This window comes from Saccopteryx bilineata, chromosome 1, assembly GCF_036850765.1.
Source record: "Saccopteryx bilineata isolate mSacBil1 chromosome 1, mSacBil1_pri_phased_curated, whole genome shotgun sequence".
Taxonomy (NCBI): Eukaryota; Metazoa; Chordata; class Mammalia; order Chiroptera; family Emballonuridae; genus Saccopteryx; species Saccopteryx bilineata.
Window position 1 is genome coordinate 376,281,220 of NC_089490.1, and position 22,245 is coordinate 376,303,464.

The 22,245-nt window shown below is 40.8% G+C and overlaps 2 protein-coding genes across 2 annotated transcripts in view; both read right to left on the bottom strand.

Annotated features, from left to right (window-relative positions):
• Positions 1-22,245, bottom strand: part of DCDC1 (doublecortin domain containing 1) — a 433,887-nt gene that overhangs the window by 312,323 nt on the left and 99,319 nt on the right.
• On the bottom strand, positions 7,360-8,049 carry VGLL1 (vestigial like family member 1). Its single transcript, XM_066253875.1, is given in 4 exon segments — positions 7,360-7,451; positions 7,454-7,894; positions 7,897-8,001; positions 8,004-8,049. Coding segments are annotated over 4 exon segments (684 nt in total).

Here is a 22,245-nt window from a genome sequence, read left to right on the forward strand (position 1 = left end):
AATGCCTTCAGAAACCAAAGTTTTATAATATAATTGGGTGGGGTTTTTTTTAGGATGTCACAAGCCCTTCCTTCGATTCAGTATTGACAATTACTGTTTGTTACTGTGCCACATAGAAAAATTGGAAATACATTTGTAATTGGTATGGGAGTCATTCACTCATATCTACTCATAATTTCTCTACCAGAATTTTTATGATACCAACTCACCCGATATGAATGTATTTAAATAACTATTATACAGGGTTACTAATTACTCTAAATGCTTGTTTTAGACAATTTAAAAAATATAAAAAAGCTGAGAAAAAATTTAAAGTTACTTATTATTCCACAACTTAGAAAAAACTACCATGTGTTTTCTTTTACACATAACATATTTTTATATGGATAACTGAGACCATATAGTTTATTATGTTCTGAAACTTTACTTTTTAACAGTATATTGTGAGCCATCTCTACATCATTAAAATAGTTTCATAAGCATTATTTTAATGACTGTGCAATTTCATTATATGCACACACCATAATTTATTTAATCTTTCCTTTATTAATGGAGTACAAATCTTTGACTGTTATTTTGCTATTTCTGCTATGCCTGGACCCTTTAAGGGAGTGATATGCAATGGACAAAGTATGGAGTTAACTACCAGCCTCAGAACTTACTAGTTAAGTGACCTTGAATACTAAACTCCTTTGAGTCTATTTAACCATCTCTAACAATGAATAAAGCATACTTTACTGTTTTTACAACTAATTGATACAATATAATGTGTAAATATTCAATTGATTAAACAATTGTGAATCCTACAACAGTTTTAGTCGTCATTATCATGAAAATGAACATACATAAAGCCCTTGAGTATTACCGACATGCATATATTGCTATTCCCCAGTCGGGAAAGCTATGCAGTAATCTGCCTCTACTGCTAAAGTATATAAGTAAGGGATACCACAGAGTTCATCATCATGCATTACAGTTTTAGCTAGAATTCCTTTCATTCACTATAAGATTGTCTCAACAGCAGTTCAGAGTTTTACCATTAAAAAAAAAGTCTAAGGCAATAATTGTAGGGAAGGGGTAATCATGGGATTTCCTTAAAGGTAATTTTGGCTAGCAAATGTATATTTTACTCAGATATGTTATAGAACAATAAAAACATAAATTATAAAGTTGCTTTTTTTTCACTGTGAATACTATTGACAAAATATCAGCAGGTCACATCAAAATACAACATATTATCATGTGAGGGTCTCGTGGAGATAGCAGGAGGCTGAGCCTCTGCCACAAAAGTGCCCACCAATTGCCAGCCTTGCCACTACTTAAGATTCCTGCACCTGTTAATGTCATCATGCTCTTGCCCTCCTCTCCATCCTCTATTCTTTAATTCATACTCTTTCCCAGGTTTCATGGCTTGTTTTTGCAGCTATCATTAGCTAAGTAGAGAAGCCCTTTTCTACCAATGGTGAACTCATCAATTCTATCACAACAAGGATAATTTTGGAGTCTGGGTCTTCTCAGCTATTTTTTAAGGCTCACACTTTAAAGGACCATTTCTCATTGCCAGAAATGTCTTTTAATTTACAGCTCCTGATGTTTGAGGTTGTCCCAAAAGCTGGCCTCTGAATACATAAATTGTTGTTATAAATTTTTTTTTACAAGAGGCGACTGCAAACATCAAAGAAACTTATTACTGAAAAACAAATTGCATTAATTTATTGACAATACATAGTGAAAACAGTTCATTGGTTGATTTTTTTCAAAGGAGATTATTTTGGCTTAAGGAAGACACTAGCACAATATAATACTGAGTTTCAAAGAAATTATTTAACTAAAATCTCAACATCCAATTTTAATTACTTTTCTTTCATCAATGATTCACATTTATTGAGCATCCATTAGAGTGACCTGGGACCAGACATTAAAAGTTCTTACTCTGTGAGATATTATAAAACAGCTGGGAAAGCCTCCCGAGTACTAATAATCGTCACAAACATCCACAGCACAAGTCACTTTGTATTACACACACTCAGAGAAGAGGAAAATTTGTCTCTATAATAAGTTGGACCCTAGTTTGTCTAAGTGTATCAATAATTCTCCATTTAAGGAAATTTGGAGAGGATCAACAAAACATAAGAATCCTGTACAAAAATAATCAGAACATAAGCTCATAAAATTTTCCACCAAACTTGGAAGAGGACTTTGTCCTTCAGCTTGCCTAAACTTACAGAAATATAAGGCCGGGCATCGAGACTGTCACATGGAAGATACTAATTGTTCTGATAAAAGTCTAACAAGCTTGCTTCCCTGCTGCTCTGAGAATGTCTCTGACTTTTGATCCTGACATCTGTGTCTTACAAGAATTTCACTCTGCTCTGACATTCCTTCTGATGTTGATCCAGGAATTAATGGATTGTGAAAAAGCTGGCAGGATATCATTTAAAAAATAGAATTCTTAGTGTACAAGTGATGAAAGGGTATCAGAATTCACATACTCTGGTACCAACACAATTATCAGGTTTGGGTGTTTGAGTTTTTTAATGTTAGTTCAAAATAGAACTGAAAGTAAAATGTAGCTATAAAGTTCTCATGAGAAAACAGTTATTTTAATGTTCTTTCAATGTGCAGGATGAATACATGTTTTTTTCAAAATGCCTAAACAAGTTTCATATAAGATCATTTGTTCGGAGTGATTACTTCTAACATGTACAGTTGGCTACCTTTTTGTAAGGAATCTGGTGTCTTTATACAATGGAAAATTTTGCTTAGAAAATCTAAGAGCTTTAGAATATGACATGAAATGACACTGTTAATACTTATGCCATCTCTCCAATAATTTATAATATGATTGCATACACAAGACCCTAGTAAACTATTGATCAAAAGGAGAACTTTAATTAAGGAAAGTGTGTAATTTTTAGATGTAAAGGAAGTTTAAATTAAAACTGTCTAAGGATGTGTTTTAAATTAAGGAATTCTCTTCAGGATTGAAATTTTACACATCAGAAGATACTGTCTTGCATTTCATGGTTCTGGATAATTACTAGATGCCAGTGGATAACTTAAACATAGCTTAGAGTCATTGACATTAATGTGTGACAAGCACTACAGAACATATTCCGTAATTTTAAGTGAAAAAGTAAAAGAAATTTTGAAAAACCAAGGAAAAGTACCATACTGGCAACAATATAATTTTTTGAGTAAAGAAAAAAATTTCTCTTTAATGTCATAATGATCAGAAATTCAACAAGTTAAAAAGAAACACGTCAGTTTAATTGTTTAGCACTATAATTAACTTAAAAATTAATAAACCATGAATTTCTGATGATTTTGTTTAAATAGATTGCCTTATAACTTTTTTATAACTCATTTGTTAGTTCAAGAAATAAGGTGATAAATTCATTAAAAAGGGAAAAGTGATTGACAGCATGCTACCATTGGCTACTAATAACTAGCAAAGAATAGTTGGTTTCTGTTATTACCTGACAACAACATTTAATTATTTAAAAATTTACATATTATTTTTCATGACATGTCAAGTTCCCAAGACTCTAGAAATAATACGATTACTATCAAATTGAGCATTACTTGCTCTTAACAGAGAGATTTTCTGGCCCCCAAATCTACTCCAATCGGTCAGTCTCTCCCTACATATCCCCAATTACAGCACTTCTGACACTTCACAAAATCAGATGATTATCAGTTGGCTTCATTATATTACACACTCAGGCCTCTCATCCTTATTTTATATGTCTGGACTTAGAGGGTATTTAACAAATGTCCAATGAATAAATGAATGAATGTGACTCCTAATAGTTTATTTCTTATTTCAATGGTTTCCTGATATCTGTATTTTATTGTATGTTGACTCAAATACTCTTTGAATAAAATAAGTATGTAAAACATATAATACCGGTATATTGAACATTGTTAAATTAACATTCATGAGTTCTTAAAATTAAATCATATGTTAATACTATTAATAAATATGTATCAGCTATATATTTTTTCGGTATGGTCATTTTATAAAAGTTGAACCTCTTGTCATATTCATTACCAACCAATAATCTGATTGGTTTAAGAAAGTATTTGAAGAGATTAGCAAAACAAAAATAAATAAATAGATCGATATAGATAGATATAGATATAGATATAGATATAGATATAGATATAGATATATAGATACATATAGATAGATAAAACACATGGACACAGAGACAACAGTACAGCAATAGCCAGGTGGAAAAGGGGTGGGGCTGGGGGGAGTTGGAAGTGGGCAAGGAGGGATAAAGGGTGATGGAAGGAGACTGGTGCTGGGCGTGGGCTCACGACACAGTGTGCAGATGGTGTTTTATTGAGCTACACACTTGAGACCCGTATTGTTTTGTTAACCAGTGTCACCCAATAAATTTAATAAAAAAATAAAATTTATGAATCAATCAATAAAAAATATTGCAAGTATTTAAAGAAATATCAAGCCTAGAAGATGTGATAATCAGATGAGAAATTGTCATAACATCCTCACTGGCCACATGCACCCTGAATAGTTCTTAAAGTCTAGTGACACATGTCATTTTCACCCAGTACCCTTTTCTCCACCTATCTTGCCTATTTAATCACTAAATTAAAATATACTAAGAAGTAGTATCCAAACTAAGAAGCAAGATGAGGAAAAAGATAAAAGAGAATAAAATGCAAGATGAAATATCAAATCAGAAAAGATTCGGACAAATTAAGAAAAGAAGACTGAAATTGCAAAAGTAAGGCAGGAGTTTAAAAGTCGGAGATAGGTGAGATAAAAATAAGACAGTTGGGAGGAAAGACGTAAAAACGAAAAGAACAATTAGACAAGATGTTCACTTAAGACCCTTGGTAGAGTGTAGCTCACCACCAGGAGCCAGTGTGGCAGAGCTGTACCTCCTTTTCTGTGCCTCTCAGGGCTTTCTTTTTCCTCGTGGGCCCTCAAAGTATAAAATGGTATAAGGTTTCAAATAAATCATTGTTAGATTCCAGTTGGCTTCAATTTGACATAGGCAAGGAAATAGAGTGTACATTTTGAATCTGCCTCCATAGTGTCACCACAGCGTCAAATATCTCAAAAGTGCTTTGACCATAAGCCACAAACAAACAGCAACAAAACAAGGCACTCAAGCTTACGCAAGTGCTCAGCCCGCAAACCCCCTTCCAACCCGTTACGGCATGGAGGGCACTGCGGTTCTCTCATACTGGCTATTCTCCTTTATTATTTCTTTAAATGAGTCAACTCAAAAGTCATGTGATTTTATCCAAGCTATTCACACCAGGACAGTTTTGCACTGCTTCATATTTATAACAATGATAGAAAATAAAGAGAGAGAGAGAGAGAGAGAGAGAACCCAAACAATATAGCTATACTCAAAATGAAGATAAAGAAATTCAGAGATAAGAAAAAATTGGCCCGCTGGTTCCAAAGAGTGGAGGTACACAGAGGCTGTTGAGTGTGCTTCCTGCGGGACAATGAGGATGAAGGGGCCCCACATAACCAGGGAATCAGCAAAGACATTTCCCTTGACAAGAGGTTGGGAAACAAACTCAGAGCTAACCTACTGCTTGGATACATGATTTGTTTTTAGTAATCCAGTAAAGTGAAGTTTTATCATCCCAGCCTCTGAGCTGTTATACAGGAATAAGTGGGGTGTGAATGGGGACCACTGACAGCAGGGGCTTCTGGGCTTGTCATGTGGTAAGTACCAAGCTCACACGGGACACAAAGCTGTCTACTGGATTAGAGAGATGAATGGATTTGGAGAAACTTGTTATTTTATCTGGAATGATCTGCAGGGAGGTTGTGTCACTATGTGTTGGACCAAGCCTTGTCTTTAACCTCTCTTATCAAAGATACTGTAGGTTATCCACACAGGTGGCCCCAACAGTTCTGTGCTGAAAAGAAACTTAATTTTTCCAGATATCCCTAACAGTAAAAGAACTAAAGGAAAGGTGACATTGTTTATGAGAGCCAGGTTGGCCCCTGCAGGTACTGAAAAGTCCAGATTGACACCTGTGGGTGCCAGATGCCGGCATCCTCATGCTCAGAGTGAGAGCAGACAGGAACCCACAGAGCTGCAGCTAAGAAATGCTCTGGACACAGAACCTAGTCCAGGCCCAGCTTGGAACTCATTCCAAGTTAGCTTGCTAACTAACTAACCAGCTTCCAATAAGTTAGTCCTTAGATTTCTCAGCAATTCCATTTGGAATCCCTTTATTAGAATTGCAGAATCAAGGCCTGATTGGTTGGCTCAATGGTAGAGTATTGGCCTGGAGTGTGGATGGCCCAGTTTCAATTCCCAGTCAGATCACACAGGAGAAGAAACTACCTACTTCTCTATCCCTCCCCTCTCACTTCTTTATCTCTCTCTCTCTCTCTCTCTCTCTCTCTCTCTCTCTCTCTCTCTCACCACCCCTCCTCTTCTGCAGCCATGGCTCAATTGGAGCCTGTTGGCCCCGGGCACTGAGGATGGCTCCATGGCCTCACCTCAGGCACTAAAATAGTTCGGTTGCTGAGCAATGGAGCAACATTCCCTGATGGGCAGCATTGCCCAATGAGGGCCTTACCAGGTGGATTCAGGTCAGGGCACATGCAGGAGTCTGTCTCTGCCTCCCCTCCTCTCATTGGATGATGAAGAAGAAGAAGAAGAAGAAGAAGAAGAAGAAGAAGAAGAAGAAGAAGAAGAAGAAGAAGAAGAAGAAGAAGAAGAAGAAGAATGAAAATTTCCAACTATATTTTATTCATCAGGGCCATCCTGAGACCTCTTCAGTTTCCTTCCAGACTTTGAGGATGCTGGGAATATCCAGCCTCAACTCATTCTCAATGGCTCTTGCCCACCCACTTTCATTTTGATTTTAGTAAAGGCAGGAGTGACATTTGTCACAGTCTGCCTAAGGTTGGAAAGCTTCAGGTTGGTCCTGGTATTCCTATTCAGTTGGAAAAGTGGGACAGCCTCCTAGGATACCCCACAGTCAGTCTTGGTATGAAAGGTCCTGCTTGTGGAGAGTAAGGAAGATTTCTAAGTGGGGGAGCAGAGGGTGCAGTGGCAGGGAGGGCTGAGCAAGCAGGAGGGCCTCCGTGCTCCCCACCCCTGAACAGCTTTACTAATGATTTCATATGCTGGGGAGTCTCTTAACAAGATTGAAAAACCCTGCCATAGGCATAGGTGCCAAAGAAGAGAAGTGTACGATTTTAGGGAGAATGGAAACTTCTCTAGACTCAGTGTTTCTCAGTGGCCAAAAGAGAAAAAGGACGGAGATGTCTATAGACCCTCTAGATTCACAGTAGAAAATAATAAGCAGGTTTGGAAAAAGGAATTCTCTTATTCAAACAGAAGTTCAGTAAAAGAACAGATCTTTTCTTCTCTCTGGAGACTGGCTTCTTCCACTGGCAAGGCTGGCACTGGCAGGTCCGTGATCTGGGGGAAACATTTCTGACAGTGGGCTGAGCTGGAAGGCAGGTGGAAGGATAATCCTGTGCTTCTGGCTGCCTAGGCAGAGTTGCAATTCTCCCACATGGCAGATTGATGAGGATGGGCGACACAGCTCTCTTGCTGGATGAAATTTGGGAGGGAATCATATTTCCCATTGGGCTGGGTCTCTGGAATCAAGTGCCCATCAGAGAAGGTATGAGGGCATTCAAGCTCTGGGGAGCCAGGGCTGGCTGGGAAGGAGATGCCACAGCTCACCAGGCTCAACAAGGGACTCCCAATCAGGGGCAGTGGGTACTGATCCACAGCCATGGGACCAAACTCAGTCATGCTGCAGTTGGTAGCACCATTTGCAAAAGATACTTCTGACTACAGCTTTGCCCACTGAGAAGAGAAACGGCATTGATTTGGAGGTATGTCAATATCATCACTCAGGGCCACGGCTCCTGGGGGTTCCTGACATTTCTCAGAGTGCTGGAGAAGTGTTCATCCACTACACTGCTGATGTCCCCTTGAGAATAGGTGAAAGGGCCACAATGGGATTCCATCAGTCTATAGGCCTCTGGACCTGGGCAGCACTCGCCTGCCTCTCTTCCATTGTGACACTTCCAAGAGTAAAATGCAAACTCCTTACCATGCTGTACAGAACAATTCCTGACCACCCCCCAGTCACCACACTCAAGCCAGGATGGCCCTATTTCTTGTATGTCTCAAATGTAGCGCTCTTTCCTACCTCAAGACTTTGGCCATTGCTTTTGCTTCTTTTTTAGAAAGCTCTTTTTTGCATGTTCACATGACTGGATCTTGCTCATTGTTTGGGGCACTACCCAAATATCACTTCTTTGAGTGTTGACATCAACAAAAATCAACCCCCTAGTCGTACTCTGAAATGCTAGCCTACTCCATGTCCTTGATATCGTTTAACAATACCTGAAATTATCTTGTTTATTCATTTATTTATATTGTGTTTTCCACCTTCTTTAAGCTTTTTAAGGAAACAGCTCAGTTTTCTCTACCTCTAATTCTATAATTCCTAGAGTGCTTTCACTCAAATAAATATGTGCCTCTTGAATGTGGAATTTAGTGTTAGGAGAAGATTATGTTTAGTGGATACCTGTAAAGGCAGAGCTTGAGTTTAAGCCAGTGATAATTGTAGAAATACAGCATTTGCAGTCCTCAACTAAAGGAAGGTGTAGAGAAGACTATTCCTTCTAAGGAAACATACTTAGTGGGGAGAAAGGAAGGGCAGGGGTTCTTTTTAAAGGAGAACACAGGTGAATGGTCTGAGAGAAAAAGTAACATGAGACGAGACCACAAAAGCCAGTAAGCAAATGGCTTTCCAAAGTAATGGGAGAGTGGCAACATTACAGAGAGGGTAAGGAGGCCAGAGAAAGGCCAGTGATTTTAATAACTAAGAAACATTATTACCCTGTTCAATAGTTAATAAATTAATTGTATTTAAAAGATTATAGAATAAGCTTAAATGAAATGTAAAGTCCTAGCACATCTACAATATATGGCTGTTATGTCTCAGAGGGACAGCTATTGCATAGCAGGTCTCATCAGAGCTCATAGAGGCAAGAGTTCTCAGAATCTAATTTTGGAAAAAGTCTGTTACAGGGTAGAGCAATGGATGAGCTATAAGAAACTTAAGGCAGAGAATAAAAATTCTTTTTCTGTGCTCATCAGCAACAGAGGAGGACCCTGGAATGGTCAAGGGAATAGAGGACTTGCAGAAGGATTTCTGCTAGGCTTGAAGAATAAACATGAAGGAATAAGCCAGTGTACACAGATAGATCCAGGAAAGTGGAAAAGCCCACAAGGATGATGGGATGGGACCAGAGAAAACAAAGGGGTTAGTGTCTGCCACACAGGAAGGACTCAGTAAGTCTTAGTATCCCACAGATACATGCCCATCTTCTTCTCACCAGAAATCCATGATCCTTCAAGTGTATACAGGAATTTGGTATGTCACCTCCTCTGGCTTCCAGAACTCCCTGCTTTCTCCGTGTTTCTAATAGAGACCCAAGCCAGTGCCCTCCCAAGCAAAGAAGCGGTGGTTATACAATAGCAGGTCCTTTATGTGGCGTGGCTGTAGACCATGGCATTCAAAACCAACTGTTCCCATTCCCAAGAAGTACTACCTTTCTGTATGAGGCTGAAGACAGCTACTAAAAAAATGTTTGACGAATGAATAAGTAATAGCTTGTATTTCTTGAGCTCCCACTGTGGAGTGCAGAACAGGCTAAGTACTGTTTCCAGCCCTTTTTATATATTATCTTATTAATACTCACAGAACCATAGAAATATTTTCATTCAATAAATAAAAACTTTTCTATTCATAGAGGTTATCTTATTCACAGTCAGAGGCAGAGCAGGGATTTGAACCAAAGTAGTATGTCTGGCTCTTAACCTCTAGATTCGACTGTCTCTCTGATCCATGAAAGGATAAATCTATTTCTCTGGAATTTGCTCCTTTGACTTATACAAGCAAGTTTAATAAATTCTTAGGAAGCTTATTTTTCAAGACACCTAGTTTGATTGGTTGATTCACGAGCTACTTCAGAAAACATTTATGACATTTAGTCTCTAAACAAAGTAATTTTTCTCATCTATACATGATCATCTCCATAACTCAACATACACATTCAAGAGTTCATGTTTACCTGTCAGACTGAGCTTGGGGGTCAGAGCTAGACTGTCCTCACACACTCAAGCTTCTCTATAACTCACAAGACATCATTCAAATTGTCATAACAATAGAAATCTACCAAAGTGTAATAATTATTATTATGATGAAGAATATATGATGTCTCTACTGGCTAGACTAGGATTTATTCAATCTTCTATTTATTTAAGATTATCTATATTTATCATAAACAAATATTTATATGCATACAATTGGATCCCCCCCCAAAGTGGTTACTATCCACATAGGCTACTACATAAATTGGTTTTTAATTACTTCCCCTATTTCCCCATCCTACCTCCACTGTTTTAAGCTGTAAGGCCTTGGGATTTGAAAGTAAATTTCAATATTAGATGAATAAATATGTTTCTTAGATCAAGATTAAATGAGTTAATTACTTACAGACATGCACAGGTACTTTGATCCTTAATCAGAAAAAAAATCCAAATGGAATAATTGTTTCCAATATTTTGAAGGCTTCCTGCATACAAGCGATAAGTGCTTTTATTTTTGCATTTTCTGCTACAGAAATTCATAGTGTAGAGTCTATATGTAGTCATAGTTAAAATTCAGTATAAGGTGTAATGGGATACCTAAACTTTCAGATAATTCATTTATGAGTTAGTTTTAAAAGTTCTATAACACAAATTTATTTTATAATAAGGGCCCTGGCTGGTTGGCTCAGTGGTAGAGTGCCAGCCGGTGTATGGAAGTCCTGGGTTCGATTCCCTGTCAGGGTCCACAGAAGAAGTGACCATCTGCTTCTCCACCTCTCCCCCCTTCTCTCTATTTCTTTCTCTTCCCCTCCAGCAGCCTTGGCTCAAACAGTCTGAGCAAAGTTGGCCCTGGGTGCTGAAGATGGTTCCATGACCTCGTCTCAGGCGCCAAAATAGCTTGGTTGCTGAGTAACGGAGCAGCAGCCCAGATGGGCAGAGCATCGCCTGGTAGGGGGCTTGCCAGGTGGATCCTGGTCAGGGCACAGGCAGGAGTCTGTCTCTGCTTCCCTGCCTCTCAATTTAAAAAAATTATAATAGGAAAGTCTGAGCTTTTATATTGCTACCACAACTACAGAAATAAATTCCAAATAAAGATTTAAGGGTAAAAAAAATAAAAATACTAGGGGAAATATTCTTTTACTCTTAGAACGTGAACAATTTGTTTAAATGCTACAAACTCAAGAAATTGTTTTTTAAAATGACAGAGCTGATTTTAAAAAAATTTATTCACTATCTGTCAAAGGACACTAGAAAATTTAAATGACAAATTTAGGGAACAAGGTATTACATTTTTATATGACAGATAACTTAAAAACATTTCACCTATAAAGAATGTTCACAACTAAATAAGATGAACATAGCTAATGGGCAAAATGATGAATGGATTACTTATAAAAGAAATATAAGAGACCAATAAAGATACAGAAATATATTTAACTTCACTAATAATCAGTCTCTATATGTTTTTTAATGAGATTACTTTTTATTCTATTAAGCTAGCACAAGTGAATAAAATAAATAGTCAGGGAATTGGAGCATTAATTCATCTTTGGATACAATGTAAACAGGCTCAAAGTTCTTCTTGCTCTATTAGGCCATGTCTGTGAGAAACTAAATGTGGATATGATTTCTTCTAATAATTCTAATTCTATTTATTAAAGTATCTAGTTATCTATTTATCAATGTGTTAAAGTTATTAGAACCCCAAAGCCTAACACCGTGGAATATATAGAGCCATGAAAAGCAGCCTCTCACTATGTAGTGATGTGGAAAGGGGTTCATGAGATAGTAAATAATAAAAAAGTTATAAAATATTACTTGTAAAAAAAAAGAAACGATAGCATATTTCTATCTTTGTAGAAATGTATGTACTAATATAAATGTGCTTAGAAAAGGTATTAATAGTAGTCATCCCTGGGGGATGGTTTTGGGTGGGAGACTTTCATTTTATGCTTTATAAATTTCTATAATTTTATAGACCATTTATTCATTTCTGATATGACTCCTACATTTAAAAAATGGATGAAAAATATTAATTCACTGTGAAAAAGAAGAGGTGTTTTTATGAAAACAGGATGACCAGGTTACCACATGGGTCTTGATTCTGTTCTACAGTTACAAACAGTATGTCTCCATAATTAGAAATGTGTGCAGAGATAATCCCCCAGACTATTCTGAAATGAGGTCACTTGCCCATGTGAAAACACTGGAACAATGGTTAATATTTCAACTATAAAATACTCTGGTAATGAGACACAAACTAGTGAACAACAAGATACTAAACTTTGACATGTATAATGTAAAAGTAGAGTTAAACATTTAAAATAGTTGAGTTTATTTTTAAGTTACTTTTTAAGAGTCTCATTATGCTTCACAGGGCCAGGACTGGTGGGATTAACAGTGAGCAGAAGAATGTCAGTCTGTGGGGAGGGGAGGGGAGGTGCTTCCTGACCACGCCTTCACTGAGCATTATGCAAATCAAAGAGAGCCACACAAGCTCTGATTTCCCCCAAGGATTGATGAACAAGTACAAAATAATAGGAAGTGACAGGAAACAGATGACTGAGGTCTAATTTAATGTCATTTAAAGAGACAAGATACCTTAAATTGGTCTTCAGAAATTACAGGTTACAAATAAGATGACAGAAATGTATTTTTATCATTTTAGTTCACTAATATAAATTCCCTTATAAAGGCAAAGAATACTATCTGCTATATAATGCAGCTAAATTTAAGAGAGATGCTAACTTAGGGTGATTTATTTCTTACCTTTAGTAATACAAGAAATAAGTTACTGTAAATACATGCAATTAAATATAAATATGCAAAGTAATATATATTTAATATTGTAAAATAGTCACAAGTATATAAATAAAAATTAAACGGATAATCCATTATTTTAATAGTTATACATTTCACTGATGTATATGCATGAACAGGAGTGAGTTCTTTCATCAAATCCACATCCAAATAGGGTTAAAAGTCCACATTTAAAAAACAAAATTTGTCTAAAGCAAATTCAAGCATGTACGAAAAACTAAAATATAAACTTTTCTTCAATAGCAGTAATCTAGAGATCATGATACATGTTTTTGTGTGTATAGATGATATCAATGCACAACCTATGTGTGTTTTGTATGAGTATTCACAAAATCCCGTTAGCCAAAATGTTTTGATCTTTTTTTAGCTGCCATTTTAAACTTGTCAGTCTCTTTTCTGCCTAAAAATGAAAGCAGCAAATCTCCTTAGAGCAGGTTTTTCTCCTGGAAAGAGGCTCTGGAGTGGTCCTTGTTAGTTTCACAAACTTAAGGCAAACAGGCAGTCACCATCTGGGAGAAGGGTGTCTCACGATCTTATCTCTGGCTGGACAAAGCTACCCATCCTTTACTTCTCTGCAGAGTCACAGAGCATCTGGGGCAGAATGCGATGAAGCTCCTGACCCCTTCCCTTCAGAGGTATTAGGGCTGCTGTGCAGCCTCCCTAATGCAATGAGATGGTCCCCCCCCGAGAGGTACTATAATAGCAAAGAGCACCAAGAAACTTCAAAAGGGGAGAATTTCAGAAGAAACCCTGGAATTCCTACTAATCTGGGCAGAAAGAAACTGTAACTACTGATGTGAATATTACTTTCCCCTTGTGGCAGGGGAAAATAGCAGAGAGAAATGGAAAGAAAGATCATTGACAGAAGATTAGACCCACAGATAAATTTCCAAATGCTTGTCAATGCTTATGAAAGGTTAAAATCAATTATTAATTTATAATGCATATAAACCAAAAGCTTGAGGTGAAGTTATGCTGTAAAGTCTTAACACTTGAACTCAGATTTCAGAATCCATGAGTGAATTGTGACTCTATTTTGTACTCTTCAGTAGAACTCTGACTGTGTGGCAGGGGTGGACAGTATTTGTTTGCAGAAGGGCAGATTGACACTTCAAAGCCCAAACTACTCACAAACTCAGCCCGCTGCAGACCTTGCTTCTACTGAAATGTCCTAAGTCTATGTCAGAAACTCAAATAGTTCTTGCCAAACCAGCTAAGGCAGCTATATGCAGCAGAAACCCACTCGAGCCATCCAACATTTATCTCATAAGCCCAGAATCTCAGCCACTCAAGACTTAGCTGTCCCAAGTGGACAGAGATGGTATGTGGCCTTTGGTTTTAAAAGGCATGCCCCATTTTCCCTCCACTGACCCTCACATCCCCACTGGTGCCAACTGGGTTTCTTCATTCCTCTCTCAGAATCACCACACAGGTCCTTCCACTCTCAGAGCCACCACACAGGTCCTTCCATTCTCAGAGCCACCGCACACGTCCTTCCACTCTCAGAAACACCACACACGTCCTTCCACTCTCAGAGCCACCACACACATCCTTCCACTCTCAGAGCCGCCGCACACGTCCTTCCACTCTCAGAGCCACCGCACAGGTCCTTCCTCTCTCAGAGCCACCACACACGTCCTTCCTCTCTCAGAGCCACCGCACACGTCCTTCCACTCTCAGAGCCACCACACACGTCCTTCCACTCTCAGAGCCACCACACACGTCCTTCCACTCTCAGAGCCACCCCACAGGTCCTTCCTCTCTCAGAGTCACCACACAGGTCCTTCCACTCTCAGAGCCAACACACAGGTCCTTCCACTCTCAGAGCCACCACACAGGTCCTTCCATTCTCAGAGCCTCCACGCACGTCCTTCCTCTCTCAGAGCCACTACACCCGTCCTTCCACTCTCAGAGCCACCACACAGGTCCTTCCATTCTCAGAGCCTCCACGCACGTCCTTCCTCTCTCAGAGCCACCACACACGTCCTTCCACTCTCAGAGCCACCGCACAGGTCCTTCCTCTCTCAGAGCCACCGCGCACGTCCTTCCTCTCTCAGAGCCACCGCACACGTCCTTCCACTCTCAGAGCCTCCGCACACGTCCTTCCACTCTCAGAGCCACCGCGCACGTCCTTCCTCTCTCAGAGCCACCGCGCACGTCCTTCCACTCTCAGAGCCACGGAACAGGTCCTTCCACTCTCAGAGCCACCACACAGAACCTTCCACTCTCAGAGCCACCATGCACGTCCTTCCACTCTCAGAGCCACCGCGCACGTCCTTCCACTCTCAGAGCCACCGCACACGTCCTTCCACTCTCAGAGCCACCGCGCATGTCCTTCCACTCTCAGAGCCATCACGCACGTCCTTCCACTCTCAGAGCCACCGCGCACGTCCTTCCTCTCTCAGAGCCACGGCACAGGTCCTTCCACTCTCAGAGCCTCCGCACAGGACCTCCCCCTCTCAGAGCCACCGCACAGGACCTCCCCCTCTCAGAGCCACCACACACGTCCTTCCTCTCTCAGAGCCACCACGCACGTCCTTCCACTCTCAGAGCCACTGCACAGGACCTTCCACTCTCAGAGCCACCACACAGGACCTTCCACTCTCAGAGCCACTGCACAGGACCTTCCACTCTCAGAGCCACCACGCACATCCTTCCACTCTCAGAGCCACTGCACAGGACCTTCCACTCTCAGAGCCACCGAACACGTCCTTCCACTCTCAGAGCCACCACACACATCCTTCCACTCTCAGAGCCACCACGCACGTCCTTCCACTCTCAGAGCCACCACACACATCCTTCCACTCTCAGAGCCACCGAACACGTCCTTCCACTCTCAGAGCCACCGCACAGGTCCTTCCTCTCTCAGAGCCACCACACAGGTCCTTCCACTCTCAGAGCCAACACACACGTCCTTCCACTCTCAGAGCCACCACACAGGTCCTTCCACTCTCAGAGCCACCACACAGGTCCTTCCACTCTCAGAGCCACCGCGCACGTCCTTCCTCTCTCAGAGCCACGGAACAGGTCCTTCCACTCTCAGAGCCACCACACAGGACCTTCCACTCTCAGAGCCACCACGCACGTCCTTCCACTCTCAGAGCCACCGCGCACGTCCTTCCACTCTCAGAGTCACCGCGCACGTCCTTCCACTCTCAGAGCCACCGCACAGGTCCTTCCTCTCTCAGAGCCACCACACACGTCCTTCCACTCTCAGAGCCACTGCACAGGACCTTCCACTCTCAGAGCCACCGAACACGTCCTTCCACTCTCAGAGCCACCACACACATCCTTCCACTCTCAGAGCCACCACGCACGTCCTTCCACTCTCAGAGCCACCACACACATCCTTCCACTCTCAGAGCCACCGAACACGTCCTTCCACTCTCAGAGCCACCACACACATCCTTCCACTCTCAGAGCCACCGAACACGTCCTTCCACTCTCAGAGCCACCGCACAGGTCCTTCCTCTCTCAGAGCCACCACACAGGTCCTTCCACTCTCAGAGCCAACACACAGGTCCTTCCACTCTCAGAGCCACCACACAGGTCCTTCCACTCTCAGAGTCACCGCGCACGTCCTTCCACTCTCAGAGCCACCGCACAGGTCCTTCCACTCTCAGAGCCAACACACACGTCCTTCCACTCTCAGAGCCACCACACAGGTCCTTCCACTCTCAGAGCCACCACACAGGTCCTTCCACTCTCAGAGCCACTGCGCACGTCCTTCCTCTCTCAGAGCCACGGAACAGGTCCTTCCACTCTCAGAGCCACCACACAGGACCTTCCACTCTCAGAGCCACCACGCACGTCCTTCCACTCTCAGAGCCACCGCGCACGTCCTTCCACTCTCAGAGTCACCGCGCACGTCCTTCCACTCTCAGAGCCACCGCACAGGTCCTTCCTCTCTCAGAGCCACCACACACGTCCTTCCACTCTCAGAGCCACCGCACAGGTCCTTCCTCTCTCAGAGCCACCGAGCACGTCCTTCCTCTCTCAAGGCCACCGCACACGTCCTTCCACTCTCAGAGCCACCACACACGTCCTTCCACTCTCAGAGCCACCGCACACGTCCTTCCACTCTCAGAGCCACCCCACAGGTCCTTCCACTCTCAGAGCCACCCCACAGGTCCTTCCACTCTCAGAGTCACCACACAGGTCCTTCCACTCTCAGAGCCACCACACAGGTCCTTCCACTCTCAGAGCCTCCGCGCACGTCCTTCCACTCTCAGAGCCACCGCACAGGTCCTTCCTCTCTCAGAGCCACCGAGCACGTCCTTCCACTCTCAGAGCCACCGCACACGTCCTTCCACTCTCAGAGCCACCACACACGTCCTTCCACTCTCAGAGCCACCACGCACGTCCTTCCACTCTCAGAGCCACCCCACAGGTCCTTCCACTCTCAGAGCCACCCCACAGGTCCTTCCACTCTCAGAGTCACCACACAGGTCCTTCCACTCTCAGAGCCAACACACAGGTCCTTCCACTCTCAGAGCCACCACACAGGTCCTTCCATTCTCAGAGCCTCCACGCACATCCTTCCTCTCTCAGAGCCACCACACACGTCCTTCCACTCTCAGAGCCATCACACAGGTCCTTCCACTCTCAGAGCCACTGCGCACGTCCTTCCTCTCTCAGAGCCACCGCACACGTCCTTCCACTCTCAGAGCCACCGCACAGGTCCTTCCACTCTCAGAGCCACCGCGCACGTCCTTCCTCTCTCAGAGCCACCGCGCACGTCCTTCCTCTCTCAGAGCCACGGAACAGGTCCTTCCACTCTCAGAGCCACCACACAGGACCTTCCACTCTCAGAGCCACCATGCACGTCCTTCCACTCTCAGAGCCACCGCGCACGTCCTTCCACTCTCAGAGCCACCGCGCACGTCCTTCCACTCTCAGAGCCACCGCGCACGTCCTTCCTCTCTCAGAGCCACGGCACAGGTCCTTCCACTCTCAGAGCCTCCGCACAGGTCCTTCCTCTCTCAGAGCCACCACACAGGTCCTTCTAAAGCATAAGTCAGATTGTGCCACGAACAGTAATTTTACTCATCTCTCTATCTTTGGGTCTAAATCTTTTTTTGTTTTTTGTTGTTGTTGTTGTTTTTTACTTAACACTACAAGTGAATTTTGTTTTAATTAATGTGTTTATTAATTAGTATAAGATTTAAAATACATTTTCCTCAGAAATAATATGATAAATGGGGTGAGAAGAACAATGAGGAAGAACCTCACTGCCCCGACCATCCACTCCCTCCACCACACTGCTGCAGGAGAGGATGGAGACAGGATGGGGCAGCACACTCCAGGGCTGTGGGGACTACGAGAGGGAAAGGGGGCGAGGCAGGTAGAAGAGGGTAAAGGGGGAGAAACGGTGATGGGAGGAGGCTTGACTCAGGGTGGTGAACACACAATACACTATACAAATGGTGTATTATAGAACTGTACACCTGAAATCTATATAATTTTATTAACCAGTGTCACCTCAATGAATTCAATAAGAATATTTTTAAAAATAAAAGTGCTACAGTGCTATCTAATCCTATCCCCAAAATGTTAACATCTCTCAGAAGTGCCCAAACCAAGCAGCTCTAATTTCCACAAAGATAAAAATTTTATAGCAAGAGGTAGGCGACATATCTTTACTTTTGGTCTGTGCTGATTTGTACCTTTGAAAATAGATCTATTTGTAAATGCAAGCTGAAATATCTGAACTTCAAAATGACTTTAAGTCAAAGTATGAAAAAAAACTACATTTGTAGATTCTTCTGATCTGGAGGGCCGTAAACAACTCAAGTAGATTTTGAAAACTTGTCTTAGGGGATAAAATCACAAATGGGAAAAGTATATATGTACACAAAGGAATACCACAAAATATTCCGCACGATCTATGTGCTAATTAGATGTATGATAGAAAACCAGAAGTAACTGTGAAGAAAAGATCCACATCCTGTCACTAGAAACCACTTACATAGAAAAATAATGCCCTTCTACATGTGTCACTCCAATGACTGTATACTGAAATTATTCTGTTTAAGGCAAGTACATACTCAATTGAAAGGGAAACTAATTACTATAAGACAGGATATTTCAAAAGTAGAAAGTTGTAAAACACATAATGATCCAACATATACACATGCTATATGGGGTTCTTTCTACCTTAAGATATAAAAGTCACTAAAGTAATGCCATTTCCTCCTTTTTTTAGGAAAAAATTATCAGAGAAATAATATGTAAGTAGATTCAACTAATAGTTCTTTTTATAATGTCATATTCTATATCTCTGTCCATGTCTCCTAACAAAGATTGTGTGTGTTCAGCCTGCATTTATCAATTGTCTATTATTTGAAAATCCATGTTAAAGATTTTGAAGAAATATAAGCATAACAAAATACAGAAATAACTCTTTCTAAAATATGTGCCCACTAAACTGGAGAAAGTTTTCACACTGCATTTTTGTCTCTTAGTATTTTACTTAAGAAAAAAAATCAGTCGTGATATAAATATTGCCAAAGCAGAAAATATACAGGTATGATTATAGAAGTTTTTAATTAATGAAGACATAGGAAGAGAAATAAGAGAAAGCATTTTTAATGGTTAGTAAAGTTCTTACAAAAGCCAAATGTCAGGAAATTAAATGCAATTGATATGTACATTGGTAGAAAAATACAAGATAATATAATCATCATCACCATTGTTATTCTTCTCCCCAAAAGCTTTTCTCTTGATGCTCTAAGAACAAGTTTAAAGAAAAAAGCTTAAAAGCATGACTTCCTTTTCAAGATCTATTTTCTATGTTTCTAATTTCCAGTCTCAACCTAAATGTAACAAAAGACTGTTTTCCTTAAACAGACATCATTTTTTTCAGCATTAAGAACGCTGCCTTGGCCTGACCTGTGGTGGCACAGTGGATAAAGCGTCGACCTGGAATGCTGAGGTCGCCGGTTCGAAACCCTGTGCTTGCCTGGTCAAGGCACATATGGGAGTTGATGCTTCCTGCTCCTCCCCCTGTTCTATCTCTTTCCTCTCTTTCTAATAAAAATGAATAAATAAACTCTAAAAAAGTAAATAAATAAAAAAAAAAAAAGAATGCTGCCTTAATGTTTATATTTGCTGACATCAGGTAATTTGGGCTACATTTCATAGCCAGTATCCAATGACATTTACAAAGGGCTTCAAGAGCTAAATTCTATCTTTTATTATATCAGCATAAATATACTTTTTAAAAAAGACAAAAGAATCAGATGATAGGTTGGAAAAGATTAAAATTTCAGATATAACTTTGAATAACATTTTTAAAAGTACTTCAAACCTATATCCTGACTTTTTTTTTTTTTGTGACAGAGACAGAGAGAGGGACAGACAGACAGGAAAAGAGAGAGATGAGAAGCATCAACTCTTCACTGCAGCACCTTAGTTGTTCACTGATTGCTTTCTCATATGTGCCTTGACCAGGGGAGCTACAGCAGACTGAGTGACCTCTTGCTCAAGCCAGCAACATTGGGTCCAAGCTGGTGAGCCTTGCTCAAACCAGATGAGCTTGCACTCAAGCTGGCAAGCTCGGGGGTTTTGAACCTGGGTCCTCCGCATCCCAGTCCGATGCTTTATCCACTGCGCCACCGCCTGGTCAGGCTATCCTGACTTTTAACTTTAAAATTCCTGCTTCGTCCCCTCTCCTCCACTCTCATCAATTGGTATAGGGGTTGTGCACCAAACCTGGACAACATCCCAGCTCTGTGCCAGGGTCCTGACTTTCAGTAGAATTTAGTGGGTAGATAGATAATTTTCCTGAAGTTGAATTGAAGAGTTTTCTGAGCACGTGACTTGCCATTCTAAAGTAATAAGGCTGATTCTCATGCATGGCTTGAAGAAGCAGCGAAGGAATGATCATACCAAGAACAAGTCTAAACAAGCTTTACCCTGGAGCCGCAGTGTTCCAAAGGCTGGCTGGCCCCCTCGCCTGAGATGATGTTAAATAAACACACACACTTGTGCGTGTGCACACGCACACATGCACACACACACACACAGCTCACCTTAGAAACAGATGATTTAGAATTTTAAAAGTATAGAAAAAAAGTTTAGAAGTGATTTAAATTAAAAAATTATTTGTATATGAAATTAAATATGGAAAAGAATACACAACCTATTAAGAGATGCTAGAGGGGGATAAAGTTGTGTTTAAAAGATTTTTTTTTTTTTTTTGGCCTCTGAGAATTCTTTAATTCTTTCTTTCTCTTTTCTTTCTTTTTTTTTTTAATTTTTTTTTAATAATTTTATTTTTTTAATGGGGTGACATCAATAAATCAGGATACATATATTCAAAGATAACAAGTCCAGGGTATCTTGTCATTCAATTATGTTGCATACCCATCACCCAAAGTCAGATTGTCCTCTGTCACCTTCTATCTAGTTTTCTTTGTGCCCCTCCCCCTCCCCCTTTCCCTCTCCTATTCTCCCCTCCTCCCCGTAACCACCAAACTCTTATCAATATCTCTTAGTTTCACTTTTATGTCCCACCTACGTATGGAATAATGCAGTTCCTGTTTTTTTCTGATTTACTTATTTCGCTTTGTATCATGTTATCAAGATCCCACCATTTTGCTGTAAATGATCCGATGTCATCATTTCTTATGGCTGAGTAGTATTCCATAGTGTATATGTGCCACATCTTCTTTATCCAGTCATCTATTGATGGGCTCTTTGGTTGTTTCCATGTACTGGCCACTGTGAACAATGCTGCAATGAACATGGGGCTGCATGTGTCTTTACGTATCAATGTTTCTGAGTTTTGGGGGTATATACCCAGTAGAGGGATTGCTGGGTCATAAGGTAGTTCGGTTTTCAGTTTTTTGAGGAACCACCATACTTTCTTCCATAATGGTTGTACTACTTTACATTCCCACCAACAGTGGATGAGGGTTCCTTTTTCTCCACAGCCTCTCCAACATTTGCTATTACCTGTCTTGCTAATAATAGCTAATCGAACAGGTGTGAGGTGGTATCTCATTGCTGTTTTGATTTGCATTTCTCTAATAGCTAAAGAAGATGAGCATCTTTTCATATATCTGTTGGCCATTTGTATTTCTTCCTGGGAGAAGTGTCTGTTCATATCCTCTTCCCATTTTTTTATTGGATTGTATGTTTGTTTGTTGTTGAGTTTTATGAGTTCTTTGTATATTTTGGATATTAGGCCCTTATCTGAGCTGTTGTTTGAAAATATCATTTCCCATTTAGTTGGCTTTCTGTTTATTTTGTTATCAGTTTCTCTTGCTGAGCAAAAACTTCTTAG